The following is a 21765-nucleotide window of genomic DNA, read 5'->3' on the forward strand; positions in this document are numbered from 1 at the left end:
GATGTGACTAGTGTCTCATAGACAACTGTCTGTCTTGATGTGACTAGTGTCTCATAGACAACTGTCTGTCTTGATGTGAGTATAGTCTAACCAGAGAGGGTCTAAGCTAAAATTCATCACTTAGAAATCAGGGTTGTGTTCCATAGGTAGAAATAATTTTGAATGGATTGAAACGGGGAGGTACTATCTACCTGAACTTCCAGTCAGAACACAGATGTTCACATTCTATTGCAAATTGTTTTGCTACAGTGTGCCCTACTGAACATGGTCCAGGTCAATCTGTTCTGTATAATCTAATGAATAATCAGGACATGTTTAATTGTGTTTTGTTCAGATTGATGAGGAGCAACAGACCCAGATAGAACTGGAGCTCAGCCTCATCACCACCTGGAAGGACACACAGGTACATGTTCTAAATGATTCATAAAGGGTTATAACACATTGTAAAGGGTTACAACACACAGTGTCCTGTCTGTGCAGCTGTCCCAAGCAGGTGACCTGATCATTGAAGTGTACCTGGAGAAGAAGATGGCAGACTGCTGCATCACACTCAAGGTAAGTGGAGACAGGTTATCTTCTGATCTTTATTTCATGACAGGTGCTGTTATTATTCAGCCACACGGTGGCGCCTCTCACACCCTCCACGAGTCTCTCTAGAACAGGGGCTTCCTTCCAGGAGCTCGCAACTACAAATACCTAGGTGTCTGGTTAGACTGTAAACTCTCCTTCCAGACTCACATCAAGCATCTCCAATCCAAAGTTAAATCCAGAATTGGCTTCCTATTTCTCAACAAAGCATCCTTCACTCATGCTGCCAAACATACCCTCGTAAAACTGACCATCCTACCGATCCTCGACTTCGGCGATGTCATTTACAAAATAGCCTTCAACACCCTACTCAATAAATTGGATGCAGTCTATCACAGTGCCATCCGTTTTGTCACCAAAGCCCCATATACTACCCACCACTGCGACCTGTACACTCGTTGGCTGGCCCTCGCTTCATACTCGTCGCCAAACCCACTGGCTCCAGGTCATTTACAAGACCCTGCTAGGTAAAGTCCCCCTTATCGCAGCTCGCTAGTCACCATAGCAGCACCCACCTGTAGCACGCGCTCCAGCGAGTATATCTCTCTGGTCACCCCCAAAACCAATTCTTCCTTTGGCCGCCTCTCCTTCTAGTTCTCTGCTGCCAATGACTGGAACGAACTACAAAAATCTCTGAAACTGGAAACACTTATCTCCCTCACTAGCTTTAAGCACCAGCTGTCAGAGCAGCTCACAGATTACTGCACCTGTACATAGCCCATCTATAGTTTAGCCCAAACAACTACCTCTTCCCCTACTGTGTTTATTTATTTATTTTGCTCCTTTGCACCCCATTATTTATATCTCTACTTTGCACATTCCTCCACTGCAAATCTACCATTCCAGTGTTTTACTTGCTATATTGTATTTACTTTGCCATCATGGCCTCTTTGTTGCCTTTACCTCCCTTATCTCACTTCATTTGCTCACATTGTATATAGACTTGTTTCTACTGTATTATTGACTGTATGTTTATTTTACTCCATGTGTAACTCTGTGTCGTTGTATGTGTCAAATTGCTTTGCTTTATCTTGGCCAGGTCGCAATTAGAAATGAGAACTTGTTCTCAACTAGCCTACCTGGTTAAATAAAGGTGTTCTCAACTAGCCTACCTGGTTAAATAAAGGTGTTCTCAACTAGCCTACCTGGTTAAATAAAGGTGTTCTCAACTAGCCTACCTGGTTAAATAAAGGTGTTCTCAACTAGCCTACCTGGTTAAATAAAGGTGAAATAAAAGAAAGAAAGAAAAGGTATCCCTCTACATTCTGGTTCTCTGTAGGTATCTCTCTACGTTCTGGTTCTCTGTAGGTATCCCTCTAGGGTCTGGTTCTCTGTAGGTATCCCTCTAGGGTCTGGTTCTCTGTAGGTATCCCTCTAGGGTCTGGTTCTCTGTAGGTATCCCTCTATGGTCTGGTTCTCTGTAGGTATCCCTCTAGGGTCTGGTTCTCTGTAGGTATCCCTCTAGGGTCTGGTTCTCTGTAGGTATCCCTCTAGGGTCTGGTTCTCTGTAGGTATCCCTCTAGGGTCTGGTTCTCTGTAGGTATCCCTCTAGGGTCTGGTTCTCTGTAGGTATCCCTCTATGGTCTGGTTCTCTGTAGGTATCCCTCTAGGGTCTGGTTCTCTGTAGGTATCCCTCTAGGGTCTGGTTCTCTGTAGGTATCCCTCTATGGTCTGGTTCTCTGTAGGTATCTCTCTACGTTCTGGTTCTCTGTAGGTATCCCTCTACGTTCTGGTTCTCTGTAGGTATCTCTCTACGTTCTGGTTCTCTGTAGGTATCTCTCTACGTTCTGGTTCTCTGTAGGTATCCCTCTACGTTCTGGTTCTCTGTAGGTATCCCTCTATAGTCTGGTTCTCTGTAGCTATCTCTCTACGTTCTGGTTCTCTGTAGGTATCCCTCTATGGTCTGGTTCTCTGTAGGTATCCCTCTAGGGTCTGGTTCTCTGTAGCTATCTCTCTACGTTCTGGTTCTCTGTAGGTATCCCTCTATGGTCTGGTTCTCTGTAGCTATCTCTCTACGTTCTGGTTCTCTGTAGGTATCCCTCTACGGTCTGGTTCTCTGTTGGTATCCCTCTATGGTCTGGTTCTCTGTAGCTATCTCTCTACGTTCTGGTTCTCTGTAGGTATCCCTCTAGGGTCTGGTTCTCTGTAGCTATCTCTCTACGTTCTGGTTCTCTGTAGGTATCCCTCTATGGTCTGGTTCTCTGTAGGTATCCCTCTATGGTCTGGTTCTCTATAGCTATCTCTCTACGTTCTGGTTCTCTGTAGGTATCCCTCTAGGGTCTGGTTCTCTGTTGGTATCCCTCTATGGTCTGGTTCTCTGTTGGTATCCCTCTATGGTCTGGTTCTCTGTAGCTATCTCTCTACGTTCTGGTTCTCTGTAGGTATCCCTCTATGGTCTGGTTCTCTGTAGGTATCCCTCTATGGTCTGGTTCTCTGTAGCTATCTCTCTACGTTCTGGTTCTCTGTAGGTATCCCTCTAGGGTCTGGTTCTCTGTTGGTATCCCTCTATGGTCTGGTTCTCTGTAGCTATCTTTCTATGGTCTGGTTCTCTGTTGGTATCCCTCTATGGTCTGGTTCTCTGTTGGTATCTCTCTACGGTCTGGTTCTCTGCAGGTATCCCTCTATGGTCTGGTTCTCTGTAGCTATCTCTCTACGTTCTGGTTCTCTGTAGGTGTCCCTCTATGGTCTGGTTCTCTGTAGGTATCCCTCTATGGTCTGGTTCTCTGTAGGTATCTCTCTACGGTCTGGTTCTCTGTAGGTATCCCTCTATGGTCTGGTTCTCTGTAACTATCTCTCTACATTCTGGTTCTCTGTAGGTATCCCTCTATGGTCTGGTTCTCTGTAGGTATCCCTCTACGGTCTGGTTCTCTGTAGGTATCCCTCTACGGTCTGGTTCTCTGTTGGTATCCCTCTATGGTCTGGTTCTCTGTAGGTATCCCTCTATGGTCTGGTTCTCTGTAGGTATCCCTCTAGGGTCTGGTTCTCTGTAGCTATCTCTCTAGGGTCTGGTTCTCTGTAGCTATCTCTCTAGGGTCTGGTTCTCTGTAGGTATCCCTCTATGGTCTGGTTCTCTGTAGCTATCTCTACGTTCTGATTCTTTGTAGGTATCCCTCTATGGTCTGGTTCTCTGTAGGTATCCCTCTATGGTCTGGTTCTCTGTAGGTATCTCTCTACGGTCTGGTTCTCTGTAGGTATCCCTCTATGGTCTGGTTCTCTGTAACTATCTCTCTACGTTCTGGTTCTCTGTAGGTATCCCTCTATGGTCTGGTTCTCTGTAGGTATCCCTCTACGGTCTGGTTCTCTGTAGGTATCCCTCTACAGTCTGGTTCTCTGTTGGTATCCCTCTATGGTCTGGTTCTCTGTAGGTATCCCTCTATGGTCTGGTTCTCTGTAGGTATCCCTCTAGGGTCTGGTTCTCTGTAGCTATCTCTCTAGGGTCTGGTTCTCTGTAGCTATCTCTCTAGGGTCTGGTTCTCTGTAGCTATCTCTCTAGGGTCTGGTTCTCTGTAGGTATTTCTCTACGGTCTGGTTCTCTGTAGGTATCTCTCTATGTTCTGGTTCTCTGTAGGTATCTCCAACCATGGGTGCTGAGGAGTTGACTAACCAGGTCCTGTACATGAGGAACATCCCAGCAGGGGAGAAGGACGTGTGGCTGACGTTCGAGACCATAGAGGAAGGACAACTGGGTGAGGAGCATGATGTTACTATCTCTGACTGGGTGAGGGGCATGATGTTACTATCTCTGACTGGGTGAGGAGCATGATGTTACTATCTCTGACTGGGTGAGGAGCATGATGTTACTATCTCTGACTGGGTGAGGAGCATGATGTTACTATCTCTGACTGGATGAGGGGCATGATGTTACTATCTCTGACTGGGTGAGGAGCATGATGTTACTATCTCTGACTGGGTGAGGAGCATGATGTTACTATCTCTGACTGGGTGAGGGGCATGATGTTACTATCTCTGACTGGGTGAGGAGCATGATGTTACTATCTCTGACTGGGTGAGGAGCATGATGTTACTATCTCTGACTGGGTGAGGGGCATGATATTTATCTCTCTCTGACTGGGTGAGGAGCATGATGTTTATCTCTTTCTGACTGGGTGAGGGGCATGGTGTTTATCTCTCTCTGACTGGGTGAGGAGCATGATGTTTATCTCTCTCTGACTGGGTGAGGAGCATGATGTTACTATCTCTCTCTGACTGGAAAATACTATAGAAAGTCTAAAAACAGCTCAACTTAGCACTTATCACTAATAATAAAACTACCACTGTAAAAAAACAGAAGTGAAACTATACAGTCTGATGTCCTGGAATGACCTTCTGTGAAATACAACTGGACTGTGAGAGAGTCCTCATGTTTCAAAGAGAAGCTATCCCAGAATAGTTGTTATATAATGTTAAACTGTTGTCTGTCTTCCACAGAGCGGCCCCTACACCCCAAAGAGAAGGTGCTGGAGCAGGCTCTACAGTGGTGTAAAATGGCTGATCCTAGTTCAGCTTACCTGGTGGTGAAGAGAGTTCCCAAAGGAGAGGGCATCAACATCCTCACTGGTGAATATGGCACAGACCAGAGAAATAGCTCATTAGCTTGAGTCTATCTATCCAGCATCGGAGACTGTCAGAGACTGTCACAATCAAATGACCCTCTTTTGATTTTTGATTGTCGATTTGTAGTCAGCCCAATTTCTTGTTGCTCTTACGGGACATATTATTTGGAGACCGTAGGATTACAATTGAGATGTTCTATTCACAGCCTACAAGAGTGAGATCATGAAGATGGGAGTTCTGAAGTGTCGTGAAGAGCCTCCCAAACTCCTCCACGGAAAAGTCTTTCAGGAACACACCTTTCAGATCAAAGACCACAAGCTGCTACTGCTGAAGGACAAAAAGGTATTTCTGCTCTCACGTCACGGTCACATCTTGAAGTTGGAACTCTGCGCTACTTTGGACTCGATGTCGTTATCGCAGGTAGATCTGTGATTGTCCATTTGTGTTTCCTATACATATTTTCTTACTGTATAACATGTCTGTCATTTCAGAGCATCAAGCCGGAAAAGGAATGGCCTCTGAAATCTATGAAGATCTACATGGGAATTCGAAAGAAGCTGAAACCCCCCACTAGATGGGGCTTTACTCTCATGATGGAAAAACAGCAACTGTTAGTGTTTTAAACTCATGTCTGGCAATGAAAGGAAATACCACTATCTTGCTACACATTATTTGGGTATTTGCACAGGATGTCTGGAAATCTTGAATCCAACTTCTATTGGATAAGATTGAAACGTGTTCCTATAGGACATACACCATGTTTTCTCACGTATTTGAAATTCCTCTTAGCATTCCTCTTAGCATTCCTCTTAGCATTCCTCAGTGTTTATTGTAGTGAATGATTTTGCATGACATCAGGTGTTATGATATTATGTAAGTGAACTACGTTGTTTAAGGGAGGGAGGGTGGAATGTCTTGTTTTAGATCTGCCTCTCTCCTCCCCTTTAAATGAGATCTCCTTCCCCTCCCCTTTAAATGAGATCTCCTTCCCCTCCCCTTTAAATGAGATCTCCTTCCCCTCCCCTTTAAATGAGATCTCCTTCCCCTCCCCTTTAAATGAGATCTCCATCCCCTCCCCTTTAAATGAGATCTCCTTCCCCTCCCTTTTAAATGAGATCTCCTTCCCCTCCCCTTTAAATGAGATCTCCTTCCCCTCCCCTTTTTTAAGAGCCAATCACTGCTTTTGTGTTTTTGTGTCTCCCAGGTACCTTTGTTGCTTTTGTGAGTCTGACCTATGGGATTGGGTCACCAATTTCCTCAAAGCACAGGTATGTTGTGGAGCTAGTCCCCCCCCCCCCCCAACTCTATGGGTTGTGTAGTATCACGTTTAAATGATTCACTGTTTGCTTCCCCTATCTTTTTGTAGGTGTAACACCTCTACTCTTTATATTTGTACTTCTGTCTGTTTCATTTTATCCATTCAATTCTATTTTGATTCATTTGGATTCACTCGTTTCCCCTCTTAACAGAATGATGACCCCCGACCTCCGGTGTTGAGGCGTCACTCCTCCTCAGATATCTCCAAACAGAAGTTTGGGACCATGCCCCTAGTACCAATCAGAGGGGACGGACATGAGAGCAACTCTACCATGCTGTCGGCCAATCAGACTCTGGTATGTTTAAACTCGACTATGCTCGTATCCAATCAGACTCTGGTACGTTTACACTCGACTATGCTCGTATCCAATCAGACTCTGGTACGTTTACACTCGACTATGCTCGTATCCAATCAGACTCTGGTACGTTTACACTCGACTATGCTCGTATCCAATCAGACTCTGGTACGTTTACACTCGACTATGCTCGTATCCAATCAGACTCTGGTACGTTTACACTCGACTATGCTCGTATCCAATCAGACTCTGGTATGTTTAAACTCAACCAATCAGACTCTGGTATGGTTTTGCAGGATACAAGCCTCTCGCATGCTTCCCAGTTTGCTCATGTATTTATGACATTTTGTGGCGTTTTGGTTCGTTTCGGTGTTAGGAAGGTTTTTTTCCGGTTCGCGCACAATTCTTTTTTTTTTTGGGAGGCAAGTGGAAGTTCGTTAGTCGTCGAAGTCTATTCCCCTTCGTCGGTGATTGATCAACAGTACTATTCCCAGTAGTAGTGGGAACTATGAACGGGATATTTCAATTAAGTGTTTGTTGTCATTCAATGAGAGATGACTAGTTTTCATGCAAATTCTTTCGCTTGAGAAAAACTGCACCAAACATCTTAGATGTAAAATTGTGAAACTTAGACCTCCTTGGCAAAAAGACAACAAATGAATTACAGATTTCTTGATTTAATTTGGACTATATTGAGGAAGTGTATACTGATTATGTTGTTGCTACGGCATCTCAAGAGACAAACAGTAATATTCCTGCTTTTTTTCAAACGTCTTTTAGCTAACTGAACCTAGTGTGGCGAGCCTTTAGCCAACTGAACCTAGTGTGGCGAGCCTTTAGCCAACTGAACCTAGTGTGGCGAGCCTTTAGCCAACTGAACCTAGTGTGGCGAGCCTTTAGCCAACTGAACCTAGTGTGGCGAGCCTTTAGCCAACTGAACCTAGTGTGGCGAGCCTTTAGCCAATTGAACCTAGTGTGGGGAGCCTTTAGCTAACTGAACCTAGTGTGGCGAGCCTTTAGCCAACTGAACCTAGTGTGGCGAGCCTTTAGCCAATTGAACCTAGTGTGGGGAGCCTTTAGCCAATTGAACCTAGTGTGGCGATCCTTTAGCTAACTGAACCTAGTGTGGCGAGCCTTTAGCCAATTGAACCTAGTGTGGGGAGCCTTTAGCCAATTGAACCTAGTGTGGCGATCCTTTAGCTAACTGAACCTAGTGTGGGGAGCCTTTAGCCAACTGAACCTAGTGTGGGGAACCTTTAGCCAACTGAACCTAGTGTGGCGAGCCTTTAGCCAACTGAACCTAGTGTGGCGAGCCTTTAGCCAATTGAACCTAGTGTGGGGAGCCTTTAGCCAATTGAACCTAGTGTGGGGAGCCTTTAGCCAACTGAACCTAGTGTGGGGAGCCTTTAGCCAATTGAACCTAGTGTGGGGAGCCTTTAGCCAATTGAACCTAGTGTGGGGAGCCTTTAGCCAATTGAACCTAGTGTGGGGAGCCTTTAGCCAATTGAACCTAGTGTGGGGAGCCTTTAGCCAATTGAACCTAGTGTGGGGAGCCTGCACATTTGGGTTGATGTTTTAAACTTTGAAAGATTCCATTAGCCCAAGTTGTTTACTTCACACACAAAGCTTGTTTTTGTATCAAGATCGCTCCTTTCGGTCTCCCCTTTCTGTAACTCTTTGGTGTCCAGTATTTGTACTATTTAATATCCAGTATCCCTCAAATACTATCAGTATACTGAACAGCATTTGTTTCCCTGACCCAGATTAAGACTATTTATGGGCAAAAAGCAAGGCAAAGCACCTTTTTTCTTGACCAGCGATAGATTTAATCTGGGTCAGGGAAACGGTCTCTGTTTATACAACGGGGGGGTCTAATCCTGGATGCTGATTGGTTAAAACCACATTGTAGCCTGTGTCTTTTCCACAAATTACCACATGCTAAAACTATGATGTTTAAATGCCTATTTACTCTGTTTCATCTCACTACGCTATCCACTGTCTCATCAGCCCAGCCACACAATTTATAAACTTGATCTCTACTGTAAAAAGCATCTACATATTACCTCTAATTTCTTTTAGACTAACATTTTGTTTTCAATATTGGAGATTTTATCAAACTTGCTGTCTGTCTCTCTGACATTTGCAACATTGTTTCAATATTGAAATGAGATCTCCAGCTGTCCCATAGTAAATGAATGTGTCGGGGTTGGGAGTCCGGAAGAGGCAGAAAGGCAGGCAGCTTTTCTCAACCAGTCAAAATCACGAATCAGCATTTTTATGTACATATACAAAGAAATGTCAGTGGAAAACCAGTCAAACTAAACAAAAAGCAGCTAATTTCCCGTCTTTCCAGCTACAATTTGAAGTGATTGTGTTGTTGGCTGTGTTGTTGGCTGTGTTGTTGGCTGTGTTGTTGGCTGTGTTGTTGGCTGTGTTGTTGGCTGTGTTGTTGGCTGTGTTGTTGGCTGTGTTGTTGGCTGTGTTGTTGGCTGTGTTGTTGGCTGTGTTGTTGGCTAGCTCCTCTGAACAACAGTTATCCTGACGAAACCGCACATTTCCAATACCAGGTGAAATCGTGCATCATTAGCTCATTCTTATGAATAAATGTATCCAAATGGCTTAGGTATCAACCCTAGATTTGTGTTGGGACTATATCTTGTGAAAGGATGAAATAGTGTTAATAAACAGTGAAAATATGTGACTCATTATTGTAATATGTTGGTAACCCGTTGTATAAAAGTGATGATGTCAGAGAAGCCGGTGATTGGAGGATATATTGGCACGGTTTGCAGACCTTGACTTAGTCTCGGGCCCAACAACGCCCATGCCAATACATCCTCCAAACACCGGCTTCTCTGACATCGTCACTTAAATGACTGTATTTCACGGGTATCTTTTTGTCTTCCTCTGCAGCGAAAGCTTCACGCTAGAAGGACTCTCTCCATGTTCTTTGTAAGTATTCACACCCTGGTGCTCGGTGTCAATTTTACATTTCAATGTTGCGTGTTTGCTCTGCGTGCCATTTTGAATCTTCATACTTCATCCCGAGGGCTCAGTTGGTAGAGCATAGAGCTTTGCAACACCAATGTTGCGTGTTTGCTCTGCGTGCCATTTTGAATCTTCATACTTCATCCCGAGGGCTCAGTTGGTAGAGCATAGAGCTTTGCAACACCAATGTTGCGTGTTTGCTCTGCGTGCCATTTTGAATCTTCATACTTCATCCCGAGGGCTCAGTTGGTAGAGCATAGAGCTTTGCAACACCAGGGTTGTGGGTTTGATTCCCACGGGGGACCAGTATGGGAAGTGAGGAACTGCTGCAACTATCTCTGGAGTGTCTGCTAAACTACTAAAATGTCAAATGTGTTACCTTTTGTTGACTTGTCATCTAACAAGAAGCTAAGGATGAGAATAGAACATAATGTTTATTTTGAAGGTTGCTTTTGGACTTGTTTAATGCTCTCCTAACTTGCATAACTAACATTTCTCCAAAGCCTCTGTCTGTCTGTCTGTGTATAGACATTCCCTTGGTTTATACAGGGACTATATCTGACTCAACCACGCCTTCACTTCCTGATGGAAGCCCTGACTTCCTGGTATTAGAGCATCAGGATGTTGATGTGGATTTCTGAAGTGTAGACAACAGGATGGACTGGGAAGGATATATTGTTCTCCAGTATTGTTCAGGTTCTATGACCCTTTGCCTTGATGGGGAGGTCTAGGAGGCTTAGTGAAGTACCTTCTTGTGTTTTACAGAACACAGTCTGCTGTGGCTATTAGTCTACTGGTGTACCTACTGGAACTAACCAGCCCCAAGTCCCAAATGTATTGACATGGGAATTGTTTTACTTGTATTTTTCTTTTGTCCCTCAGTGTTTTGAGTAATTGTCTTGAGGTTGTTGCTTGAGGCTCTAGAACAATGGCCAGACCTTAATAAGAGGAAGTCTGTTGTTTTTAACGTCGCTGTCGAAGAAGGGTAACTCCCTACCATGTTTGTCCCATTTTAAATGAACCACATGTCTTTCTGTGTCACTGTAGTGGCAGATCATCTCCTTAATAGCTACCTAAAGTTCCTAACAGATAGTTACATCTCAACCCCCTTATTATTATAATAGTTTTACTTCTGCATTTGTCTTGGACCTTCCAGAGCTTTACATAGTGTATAATCAAACATACCAAGAACTCAGGGTTTGGTTCAAATTCAGAGTGTTTCTTACTTCCCTCTGTTCTCCCTTCTCTCTTCTCCTCTCTCCTCCTCTCCCCCTCTCCTCCACCCAGCCCATGAAGGTGCAGCAGGACTCCTTCGAGGAGCATCCAGAACCAGAACCCCCAGAGCCTCTGTATGAGGAAGTAGGAGACTTCGGCCTGCAGGTCCTCAAGTCCCTGGAGACCAGCTTCCTCTCCAACAACACCTCAGAGACCCAGGAGGTCCCTGACGGGCCCCTGAGCCTCATCCTGGGCCCTCGGAAGACGGGCTCCCTGGACCGCATGATCGGCCCCAACCCGGTTCACTCTCTGGGACTGGGAGGAGAGGGTCTGCTGCCCCCTGCTGGTTCTCTGGATACCCTGGTCCTGGGTGAAAGAGAGAACCTCCAGGAGTCTAATCAGCCAGTGCCGAGGAGGAGGAGGCAGCAGCACAGGCCCTGTACCCCCTCTCAGGAGCTGCTCCTCCAGGAACTATCCTCAGTCTTCACCAAGAAGACAGAGAATGAGGAGAAACCACCAGGAGAGAAGAACGTCATCTGAGGAGAAGAAGAGATATGTGCACTTGTATTGTAGACTCAGGCCAGACAGACAGAAGACTGTAACAGCATGGGAGTACGGACACAACCCATTTGTTTGGGTGGTGTGTCAAAAATACATAATCAGATAGGAATAACCATTTACTTGTTTTATCCTACAAACTACTTACTGTTCTGCTATCACTGGTATGTACAGATCTGTTTTATATTGAAAGATGCTTATTGGATTATAACATCCTTGCTAATTGCTTAAGCTATGAACTATGGGGGATGCCTTTTTTCATTCGTTTTTTTTTCATAGTTTACTAAACCTCTTGAGTGAGAAGAGAAACGGATGCTTCTCTCATGTCTGGTGGTGATGCGTTAGGCATTACACTGTTTTTGTTTTGTTTTAAACAACTGGATTTTAAATAGAAATGTGTTACAGTCTCTTAATGTATTAATTTATTTTCAAGAATATTTTATCAACTTTGTTTTTATTATTATTTTTTAAATAAAAGCTGTGAAAGTAACAAAAGCAGAGTTTTGCTTCAAGACAGCCCCAGATATTCCAGAGTGTTGTGACACTGTCTGGCCAGAAGGTGGCAGTATGCCACACTGTCTGGCCAGAAGGTGGCAGTATGCCACACTTGTCTTTTAGATAGTACAAATTGATTCTGAGTATTATATACACCACTGTATGACGTGAATACAGCCAAATATAATGATTGTTAGTGGCACTACATTTGAATATTCTTCATGTTTGCACTACTAAGTCTATTGCTTTTACGTTAGTATGCCATGTTCAAGATATCCTCCCTTTTTCATCAATCTAAATACACAATAAGATATTACAATTTGACTGCCTTTGCCAAGTGTCTATCGTGTGTTGTAATGCATTTACTTGCATTGTCCTCCATTTGTTTTCTTACTGTAAATATTGTACATTATTCTGTGTGCTTTATACCCTTTCAATATTCCTTATGCAGTATTTCACTGTGTCGTCGCTACATGAAGGTCTATATTAAATATGATATTTTTAGTTTTATGACGCGTCCAATCTCTTTTAATTTTCTACTTTTTTAGGATTGAGAATTATAATTTCAATGATTTATCATTTCACATTATTTGTATATGCAAGTAGAGTATGAAGCAGCACAGAGTAGAGTATGAAGCAGCACAGAGTAGAGTATGAAGCAGCACAGAGTAGAGTATGAAGCAGCACAGAGTAGAGTATGAAGCAGCACAGAGTAGAGTATGAAGCAGCACAGAGTAGAGTATGAAGCAGCACAGAGTAGAGTATGAAGCAGCACAGAGTAGAGTATGAAGCAGCACAGCACTAGTGTCTGAGTAAGTGATGTTTAAACGCAGAGTAATGGTTCTTTCATTACCTTGTGGTCTTCGGTCTTCTTACTGTCTTGATGGTGACACCTCATACTAAAGAATTACCATTCTCTGTATATCTTCTTTGTCCAATCACATTCCTTTTTAAAGTCAGCCTTGTTGTTAGTGGATTGTTTTAATCTAGCATGGGGTTTAAGATGAAAGAGAAACAAGTTATGATAAATTATTGAGGAGGTTTCCAGGTCGGTAGAAGAGGAGATTTAGTTAACAAGTGCCTTTTTGTCATCTGTACATCGTCCGTTTGTTTCTGCCGACCACTGAAATGAGAAGCCTTTTCAAACCTGAGACAGATCTATATTTAGAAAAAGGTTCAACAAATAACTAAACCAGGATGTGTAGAAGGCTTTCCTTATCAGTTATCTTCCTCATGGTCAAAGACGGGTATAAATAATGAATGCTACAATTTATTACTTGTTGCCAAAGGTAATTTACCTTTTAAAATCTTTATTTCCAACTTTCCATCCTTGATACCTACAGTCTAGTACTCTATTATGTGATCCGGTTTAGATTTGTTCAAACTCGAATGGATACACATTTTTTTTTTAAGTGTATCCCTCCCTGATGCCGACACTTCTACCACTCCCCCCCCCCCTCCCCTCGCTCCACATTTCCAAGGGCGGACTTAATGATTTGGACGCCCCTAGCAGAGGCCAGTTTAAAACCCCTCCTATGTGCGTGAACAATTTGTTTTATTGGGGTTTATAGTAAATTGAACTGTAAAAATGTCTTTTTTTTAATGTTTCATGAACACAACCAATCATGATGTTTTCCATCTGATTGTCAAACAAAACCTTTTTTATATACATATATTTTTTAAGCAGGTTACTTTTACACCTTCATCAGAAGTAATTCCATAATCCAAACCAACTTTCCTTGGTTTCAGCCACTTGAATTTGTCACCAGAAAAAGCGTCAGAGAGCAAAACCGAGCGAATCGGTTTTATTATTTGTAGCCTACCTATCTGATGACATCACTCTTTTTAGCCAGACAGCAGCAGCACATACATGTGTTCTGTTTCCACGACGATGGCAGTATTATCAGCAGCACCTGTCTTTTTGACTAATCATTTTTTAGTTCAAATTAAATCGTCCTTATTTTTTAACATTTTCTCTGCCCACTCTAAATCACCTCATTGCTGCTTCGAATGGAGCATGGGGGGGGGGGGGGGGGACCTCGAGTGGAGCATGGGGGGCCTCGAGTGGAGCATGGGGGGCCTCGAGTGGAGCATGGGGGGGGGCTCGAGTGGAGCATGGGGGGACCTCGAGTGGAGCATGGGGGGGCCTCGAGTGGAGCATGGGGGGGGACTCGAGTGGAGCATGGGGGGGAACTCGAGTGGAGCATGGGGGGACCTCGAGTGGAGCATGGGGGGGCCTCGATTGGAGCATGGGGGGGACTCGAGTGGAGCATGGGGGGACCTCGAGTGGAGCATGGGGGGACCTCGAGTGGAGCATGGAGGACCTCGAGTGGGGCATGGGGGGACCTCGAGTGGAGCATGGGGGGGCCTCGAGTGGAGCATGGGGGGGCCTCGAGTGGAGCATGGGGGGGCCTCGAGTGGAGCATGGGGGGACCTCGAGTGGAGCATGGGGGGGCCTCGAGTGGAGCATGGGGGGGCCTCGAGTGGAGCATGGGGGGGGCCTCAAGCAGATAAATAAAATAAATGACTACTAGTATTATTATTATTTATTATTTTTATGCCCAGTTGACGAGGCCGCTTGATGTGGGGCCTGAGGCAGTTGACTCTTCTGGCTGTAATGGCAGGTTGCACCACTGCCCTTCTCTCCCCTCCCCTCCTCTCCTCTTCTCTCCCCTTCTCTCTTAACCAGTAGCTTTCAGATGCAAAATAAGCAGACATATGGAGAGGAGGGCTTTCTCCGGCCCTCCTAAAGTTTCAGATTGTATGACAAATCACGTCCCCCTGCCCCCCAACCCCCCCCCCAGCCCCACACAGACTCAGCAGACAACAGCTTCATTAGAGTGAAAGAGGGAGTTTTTGCAGCTTTGTCGAGTCAAGCTCAGACCCTTTCCCCTTCTCAATTACTCCATTGTTGGCACCGGCTTCAAGTTATTGCACTCCAAACCATATGGCTCAGTCGAGGCGCCACAAGTGATGCCATCTCTGCAACAGAACCTTACCAGAGAAGTCCAGTTCAGGGTACCAGAAAGGCTAGCCCCAAGAGTTGTGATATTGAAACTTTTATTGTGATATAGTCAACAGTCAACATACATGGAATGGTTGAATGCAAAATACGGGTTGAAACTCCAAAAATGTATTAGTATACTGTTATTACTATATTATAACCACGATCACCATTATTATTCAGATGAATCATATGAAGAATCATATGAATCATATATAAAAGGTGATAACACACCATTCAACTCAGAATCAGAGCATAATAAACTGCTGTTATATAATAGAAAGCCGTCTCCTGGGTGTACAGCACATAGACGTGGTGTTGCCAACAGCTCTAGGGACCCACATCCCTTCCAGGGGCCTATGGCCATACGGTGGTGTTTACTCTGCTGATGAGGTCAGGTTCTACATCACAGTAAAGTATTGCTGTATATTTGTTCTTCTTTTAACACTGTTTAAACCTGTAGCAACCCGTTTCCTCAATCTGCTCAATCGTTGCCATGGATCTTTAGAATTAGAACGCGTTTAGAGACGCCATGCTCATTGTGGACCCTAATTCAGGGTAAACTAGAGGTAAATTATGCACTTGTGTAAATAAATGAAGACAAGTGAATAGGGCTGCAATAGGACTTGTATTTAGACCAGAACATGTGATTGATAGCAGCAGGTTCACGAACTGCTGCAGTCTAGAAACCGCTTCACAATGAGGCCACCCCATTAGCATTCAGATTGCCCTAAATGAGATTCCATTACATTATAATAATAGCACCTGTTTGAAAATATAATTGAGCTAAAATATTCCCAAATCAAAAAGACAGGTATCACAGATAGAAGCATGATTGGCTAACTCTCTCCCAAAACACAAACAAGCAGGTGTATTGTTAAAGATGGCTCCCGGGTGGAGCGGCGGTCTGATTGGGAGTCCCATAGGGCGGAGGACAATTGGCCCAGCGTCGTTCGGGTTTGGCCGTCATTGAAAATAAAAATGTGTTCTTAACTGACTTGCCTTGTTAAATAAAGATTAAATAAATAAAAACATGTAAAATAGAGTAAGGTGGCTGCATATGCATAGGCTACCCATAGGCAAACAACAACATTCACCCACAGACAGCATATGCCCATTTCAAGGTTTTGCCTCTGCAGAACAGTGTCGAGCGTCTTGCTTTGGTCGGGAGCTATATGTGCTTTCATATATGCTAATACCAATCAACATTTATTGAAAGACCATCAATTTGAATAAAATGTTTTTCACTCTAATTTGGAAAATGTGCACACAAAAAAAGTCATATTAAACGTAACGTTTGAATGATTGTGTGGGTAAAGTAGCATCCCTCTACAACAGAATAATACACTTACTTATAACAAAATAATTCAATCTGACACATTTTATTTTACCTTTATTTAACTAGGGAAGTCAGTTAATTAAGAACAAATTCTCATTTAGAATGACGGCCTACCGGGGAACTGCCTTGTTCAGGGACAGAACGACAGATTTGTACCTTGTCAGCTCGGGGATTCGATCTAGCAACCTTTCGGTTACTGGCCCAACACTCTAACCACCTGCCGCTCCTACATCTAATTATGTGTTAATTTGTGATGTGCACCAATTAACATTGGACCTGAAAAAAAAATCTAAAATAAACATTATTTAGAGTTTATTCTATAACATTCCTCTGTTCTCCAGGCATGTTACATGGAATATATCATTGGGGCATTATTCAGCCTGATCTTTGGAAGGGTAGGAATGCTGTGGTTTTTCCCAGGAGAATATTACACGTATTTATTTGTTTATTTAGAAATGAACACAGTGGGTGTAAAATGGAACTGAACCGTCCAAGAAACCGTGAATCCATAGAAAGATATCACAGTTTGCTACAAATAAGTTTGTTTCTATCACGGTTGTAAGCAGGGGACTTGTTTTCTTGTTCTCTATTTCTGGCTAATGCCTTTACAAAGATGAAAGGGGAGCTTTGAGATGTGGAGAGTAGTATCTGGGTACAATTGAAGCACTGGACTAAGGAATGAATTACCATTGAAAAGTAATGGCCCTATTCTGCCCTGCTTGAGTTTTTAACAAGAAGGGGAAAAAAACTCTGCTCGCCTGGGCTCCTGCCTGAACGCCAAGGGAAGGGATTAAACAACGGATTAACATCTGAAAACTCCGTTCAGACTTTCTGACTCAAAGATCTTTTAGCAGACAGTAATCGCGTTAATACCCGGGGATTAATGCTTTTGCAAAAATACAAAATTGAATTTTAATTCAGGTTGTATAAATAGATATAAAAATAAATGGAGGAATATGCCGCTAGAGAATAGAGAGAGTCTATCCCCCCACACTTCCTTTGCTCTAGTGTCAATAGAGGTATTATGACCTCACCAGTATAACACCTTGCAAAAGGAATTGATTTATTCCTAACCTCGAGTTTAGCACCTGCCGTGCAAATGTGATATTACAACCTACTCCTTTAATAAATCAGCATTGATTCAACATAATTAATGCTATAATATTTCAAATCAAAACGAATAATTCAACAAATTGATCACAGGGGTGGTCTAATAATACAATTGAATAGATTTTATTTTCTGAATGGAATAACTTTTTCGTTCTTATTTGTTTCTATTTTTTTCTTGAGTTTGAGACCCTACTTTGGGTAATTCGGTTGTTTCACTTTCTCACGTGTTTCTGCTATTGAAATGTAATCACATCTCGTGCTCTTGTGCCTAATCCTGTCACAGCATCACCCAGGCAACCTCTCTCAAGTGTGGGCAGAAAACTCTGCTTTCTCTACCACCCAGACGACTTGTCCTATCCGCAAAACCAGCCTGGTCTCCATGCAGGCTCACACCTCTAGGGCAAAGCAACTAAGTCATATTGTAAAAATGTTAACTTTTATCACTTTATAAGAGCAATAAAGTATGACTACCTACTAATGTCCTAAAACAAAAATACACCTTCAAGCTGCTCCTCGTCTTTGATGTTATTACTGACTGTTTGGTATTGTAACAATAAAATCGATCCCAATTCCAGTAGGTTGGCACTTCCGAGCACGGGATTTGTCTGTAAGAGTTTAACATGTTATTTTCCTCATAAACCAACCTCCGGCGTGTGGCAACATCATCAATAGTCTGTGTCACAACTTCGGCCTTTTACAAATAGAAATAATTATCATGCCCGAATTCATGCCCGAATTTAGACCAACCAATACGCTCAAATAATTTTAGATATAGAATCTAGGAGCATGCCTTGGAGCCGGGGTGTTTTGCTCCTGCTAAGACTATTTGAATAAGAATAACGCCAATAGAGTGGCTCAGGCTGAAAAAATGGGTGACAAAAGCCCAGAGGAGCCCGAATTTGGACGAGGGACAACGCGTATAAGGAGTGAAAAGAAGTGAGGGGCGACGCGTAACGCCTACAATTGGAACAATTCACCTTATAATCGCTTTGATATATTATACATGGCCGAAGACTCTAAACATTGTGTAATTATTTATAAATGACTGTCCCTCTACCCTCATTATACCGTCAGGAGAAAGGCACTGCAGGTCCCTGGCCAAACTATTTCTAAATAGTGCCCCCATCCACTTTTTCAAAGGAGAGGCGAGATCCTGGAAATGGAATAAATAGAATAATTAATGGATATTGGTATGCCTGTCTCATAAAGATGTCTTTAAAAACCCTTTAATTAAAAAATGTGCCCAATCCATGCGCTAGACGTTTTTACTGCTGTGCACTTCATGTTTTGAATGTTAATTATCCAGAGTTGACTGTAGATGTAAAATTGTGAAGATAAAGTAACCTGTTCTGTTTTAGATGCTAGATAGGCTATAGCCCTCAAATGCGAATGTTTAAGCATGCATGCAACACTGTGCGTAATCTATCTCATTTTTCTACTGCAAATGTTGTGTTTTGTTCGAAAACTTGGAAAACAGTCTCATTTTCCAACATTTTCAAAATCAAATGTTTATTTCATTTCGATATATAAGAAATGTCTTTTGCTTTTACATATTCGATTCTATAGGTTTATAGACCGAGTCTTGGACAGAAGATAAACTCATTTATTTTTTGGAGCGTGCCCTTGTGCTTCGGGGGGCTAAGCGCTCCGTGATTTGCTCATCTTCTTCTTTCATTTAACTTTAAAGGTTTAACTTAAAGTGGGCTTGGTGTTTGGTCCAGGGATGGATAGCAACAGTGGTGCTCGCGTGGCTGGGCAGCGGTCCACTGCTCTCATTGGACGGTCGTGATTACAGGCACGCTTCGAAGCGCGAACAAATAACAGGCATACATTATGCTAATGAGATGGCAGTGCGGCACGGGGCAGACCTGATGCACCCCATTCATCCATCCTTCACACAAATGCCAGTGCGAGAGGTGTACGACCATTGTCTGACCAGGGTATATAAGGTATCTGAGGCCAGTCGTGTGCCAGGCTCATTCGCTCACACGAGCTGATTCAAGCGCAAGAGCAAGACGCGTGCCTTGTGCTCATCATACAAACTACTTTTCGGACTTTGGCTCCTTGAAAGACAACTGATACTGTACCTTCTCCAACCAGATTACTAAGGTGTGTTTCTTTCTGCTCCCAGAGTCCTTCGCCGTTTCCTTGACTAGGCCTGCTTTCCAAACTTGACCATGCGCTCTTGCATTTACAGTGTTTAACCCATTCCCTCTCCTCTTATTTCTGCAGGAAAAACATCATGTGCACCGCAATGGAGACCGTTTACTCTGACATGGACAGTTCGAGCTGCGACTACTTTATGCAAGATGACGAAGATTCGTGCAGCAGCATGCACGCTTCCTCCCCTTCATCCTCCATCGGCAAGCCCGCCTCCCCGGCCAGCGACAGCCAGGGCTCGTGCTCTACGGATCTGGCACAGAAGAAGAGACGCAGAGGCAGAGCGAGGAACGAAGCCACCGTTCACGTGGTAAAGAAGAACCGGCGCGTAAAGGCAAATGACCGCGAGAGGAACAGAATGCACAGCCTGAATGACGCTTTGGAGACCCTCCGGACCGTTCTACCGGCGTTCCCCGATGACAGCAAACTCACCAAGATCGAAACTCTGCGCTTCGCTCACAATTACATCTGGGCACTCTCCGAGACCATACGCATCGCGGATATTGAACAGCGCCAGAACAAGTCACGGGCTGATGCGCCTCTCTTGCTTCCCAATTTGCGCGTGATGGACGCCCCGAGTCCGGGCAGCGATGCATGCTCCTGGAGCTCCAGCGCGTCCTCCTCTTCCTCCTCTCCGTCTTATTGCACTTCAAGCTCCAGCAGCCCAGCTGCACAGAATGACTATGGGTGTTTCCAGACTGATGTTCGACAGTACAGCTACCACAACTTTGTACCAGGCATGTCCTACTAACTGAACTAAAGCCTTACCACAAACTTTTGTAGACTGCGAGATTGTTACAATAGAGTGATAGCAGAGTAATAACTGAGTGCCTACTTCAGTTAGTCTGTTGAAAGGGAAAAAAACTGAATGATATCACTGTTTGCCTTAACCCATGTCTCTGTGGGTGTGTTTTATACCGTTTGTTTTGTTTTCCTATTTTTACATGCTCTAATTTACATTCGGGTTGAACATTAATTTAATTTAGTCGACTTTTCTAAGATGAGTATGATTGATTTGTTAGACGTTTAATATTCCTCAAAAACATTTGCACTTTTTTTTTTCCAGCGCATACGATTCCTACTAGAAGCCCACTTCACAGATCTTAACCTCAACCTCTATTATACGAGTATTATCACTAAAAAGAAGAAGACAGATTTGCTTTTGTAAACTGAGGTGAAAAGTCAATTTTACAATTAGTAGAGCGATAATGCAGAAAAACGAGCGTGGAAATTCAGTTTCACCGCTCTGACAATAGAGTGAAAGGCCGTCAGAAGACAAGGACCTGGCTTCATACATTATGGAGATTGACCCCCTGAAAACTGCAATCCTGTTCAATAGAAAGCCTCAATCCCACGAAGGGGCTACGTTTTAAAATTTGTATTTATTCAAGTTTCGCCTGTCATAATGTATTTTGTATATAAATAGATTTCTATTCTATTTACATGAAAAGTGTGTGAACCATTTTTCTACAAATAAAAATATAACTTTAAAAAACATATTTCTCATTGTTTGGACTCTTCAAATGTTTCTTAGTTGCTTAGAGTCGAACACTCAATGCGTGCTGATTATCGCACTGATAAAGCGCATCGCAAACCCCAATAGCGCAACAATCATTGTCATAATTATGAAATGCATTACAAGAGCAGTTAGATTCCACGCGCGGCCTGTTCATGAAACAAAGAGGTGTGATTAATAAGATAACGGTTTTAGAGAGAGCAGCTCATTACCCATGACCACCATCAGCACTGTTGAATGTATCATCTTCTGGGACTTCAACAGGCAAAATAGCAAATTCTAAGATTGTTAATGTGGCCAAATAAAATCATATATATATATATATATATATATATATATATATATATATATATATATATATATATATATATATATATATATATATATATATATATATATATATATATATATAAACTGTTGAAGGCAGATTAAAAATAAATATTCAAATTGTTACACTTTACACTGATAAATTGCATCGCATCCCGTTTGGAAAATGTATTGATGTCTTTGCATGTGTAGTACCAGTTTATTACATTTTCATTGGAAAGCTTCTATAGAATGTCCTTCTCCCAAACCAGATATGCATTTAAAGAGGTTTTCCTTAGAGGTGTTGTTGTTGTTGTTG

At 43.1% G+C, this 21765-nt stretch overlaps 2 protein-coding genes across 2 annotated transcripts in view; both read left to right on the forward strand.

Moving 5' to 3' along the window:
* Nucleotides 1-12521, forward strand: part of LOC109878030 (arf-GAP with Rho-GAP domain, ANK repeat and PH domain-containing protein 3) — a 61733-nt gene extending 49212 nt beyond the window's left edge. The window contains exons 23-32 of the mRNA XM_031789587.1: nucleotides 335-403; nucleotides 481-555; nucleotides 4157-4274; nucleotides 5017-5145; nucleotides 5348-5484; nucleotides 5634-5752; nucleotides 6347-6410; nucleotides 6612-6755; nucleotides 9669-9707; nucleotides 11031-12521. Coding sequence (XP_031645447.1) covers nucleotides 335-403; nucleotides 481-555; nucleotides 4157-4274; nucleotides 5017-5145; nucleotides 5348-5484; nucleotides 5634-5752; nucleotides 6347-6410; nucleotides 6612-6755; nucleotides 9669-9707; nucleotides 11031-11498 — 1362 coding nt within the window. The 3' untranslated portion in view covers nucleotides 11499-12521. The remainder of the gene's footprint in view (nucleotides 1-334; nucleotides 404-480; nucleotides 556-4156; nucleotides 4275-5016; nucleotides 5146-5347; nucleotides 5485-5633; nucleotides 5753-6346; nucleotides 6411-6611; nucleotides 6756-9668; nucleotides 9708-11030) is intronic.
* A 6813-nt stretch (nucleotides 12522-19334) lies between these two features.
* Nucleotides 19335-21123, forward strand: LOC109878027 (neurogenin-1-like). The gene is made up of 2 exons (XM_020470259.2): nucleotides 19335-19573; nucleotides 19697-21123. The coding sequence occupies exon 2, from the start codon at nucleotides 19707-19709 to the stop codon at nucleotides 20373-20375; it is 669 nt and encodes a 222-aa protein (XP_020325848.1). The 5' UTR covers nucleotides 19335-19573; nucleotides 19697-19706; the 3' UTR covers nucleotides 20376-21123.
* The last annotated feature ends 642 nt before the right edge of the window (nucleotides 21124-21765 follow it).

Source organism: Oncorhynchus kisutch, linkage group LG15, assembly GCF_002021735.2.
Source record: "Oncorhynchus kisutch isolate 150728-3 linkage group LG15, Okis_V2, whole genome shotgun sequence".
Taxonomy (NCBI): domain Eukaryota; kingdom Metazoa; phylum Chordata; class Actinopteri; order Salmoniformes; family Salmonidae; genus Oncorhynchus; species Oncorhynchus kisutch.

Bases quoted from the DNA above. Each gene is read 5' to 3' on its own strand.
- LOC109878027 (XM_020470259.2), top strand. From the start codon at position 19,707: ATGTGCACCGCAATGGAGACCGTTTACTCTGACATGGACAGTTCGAGC.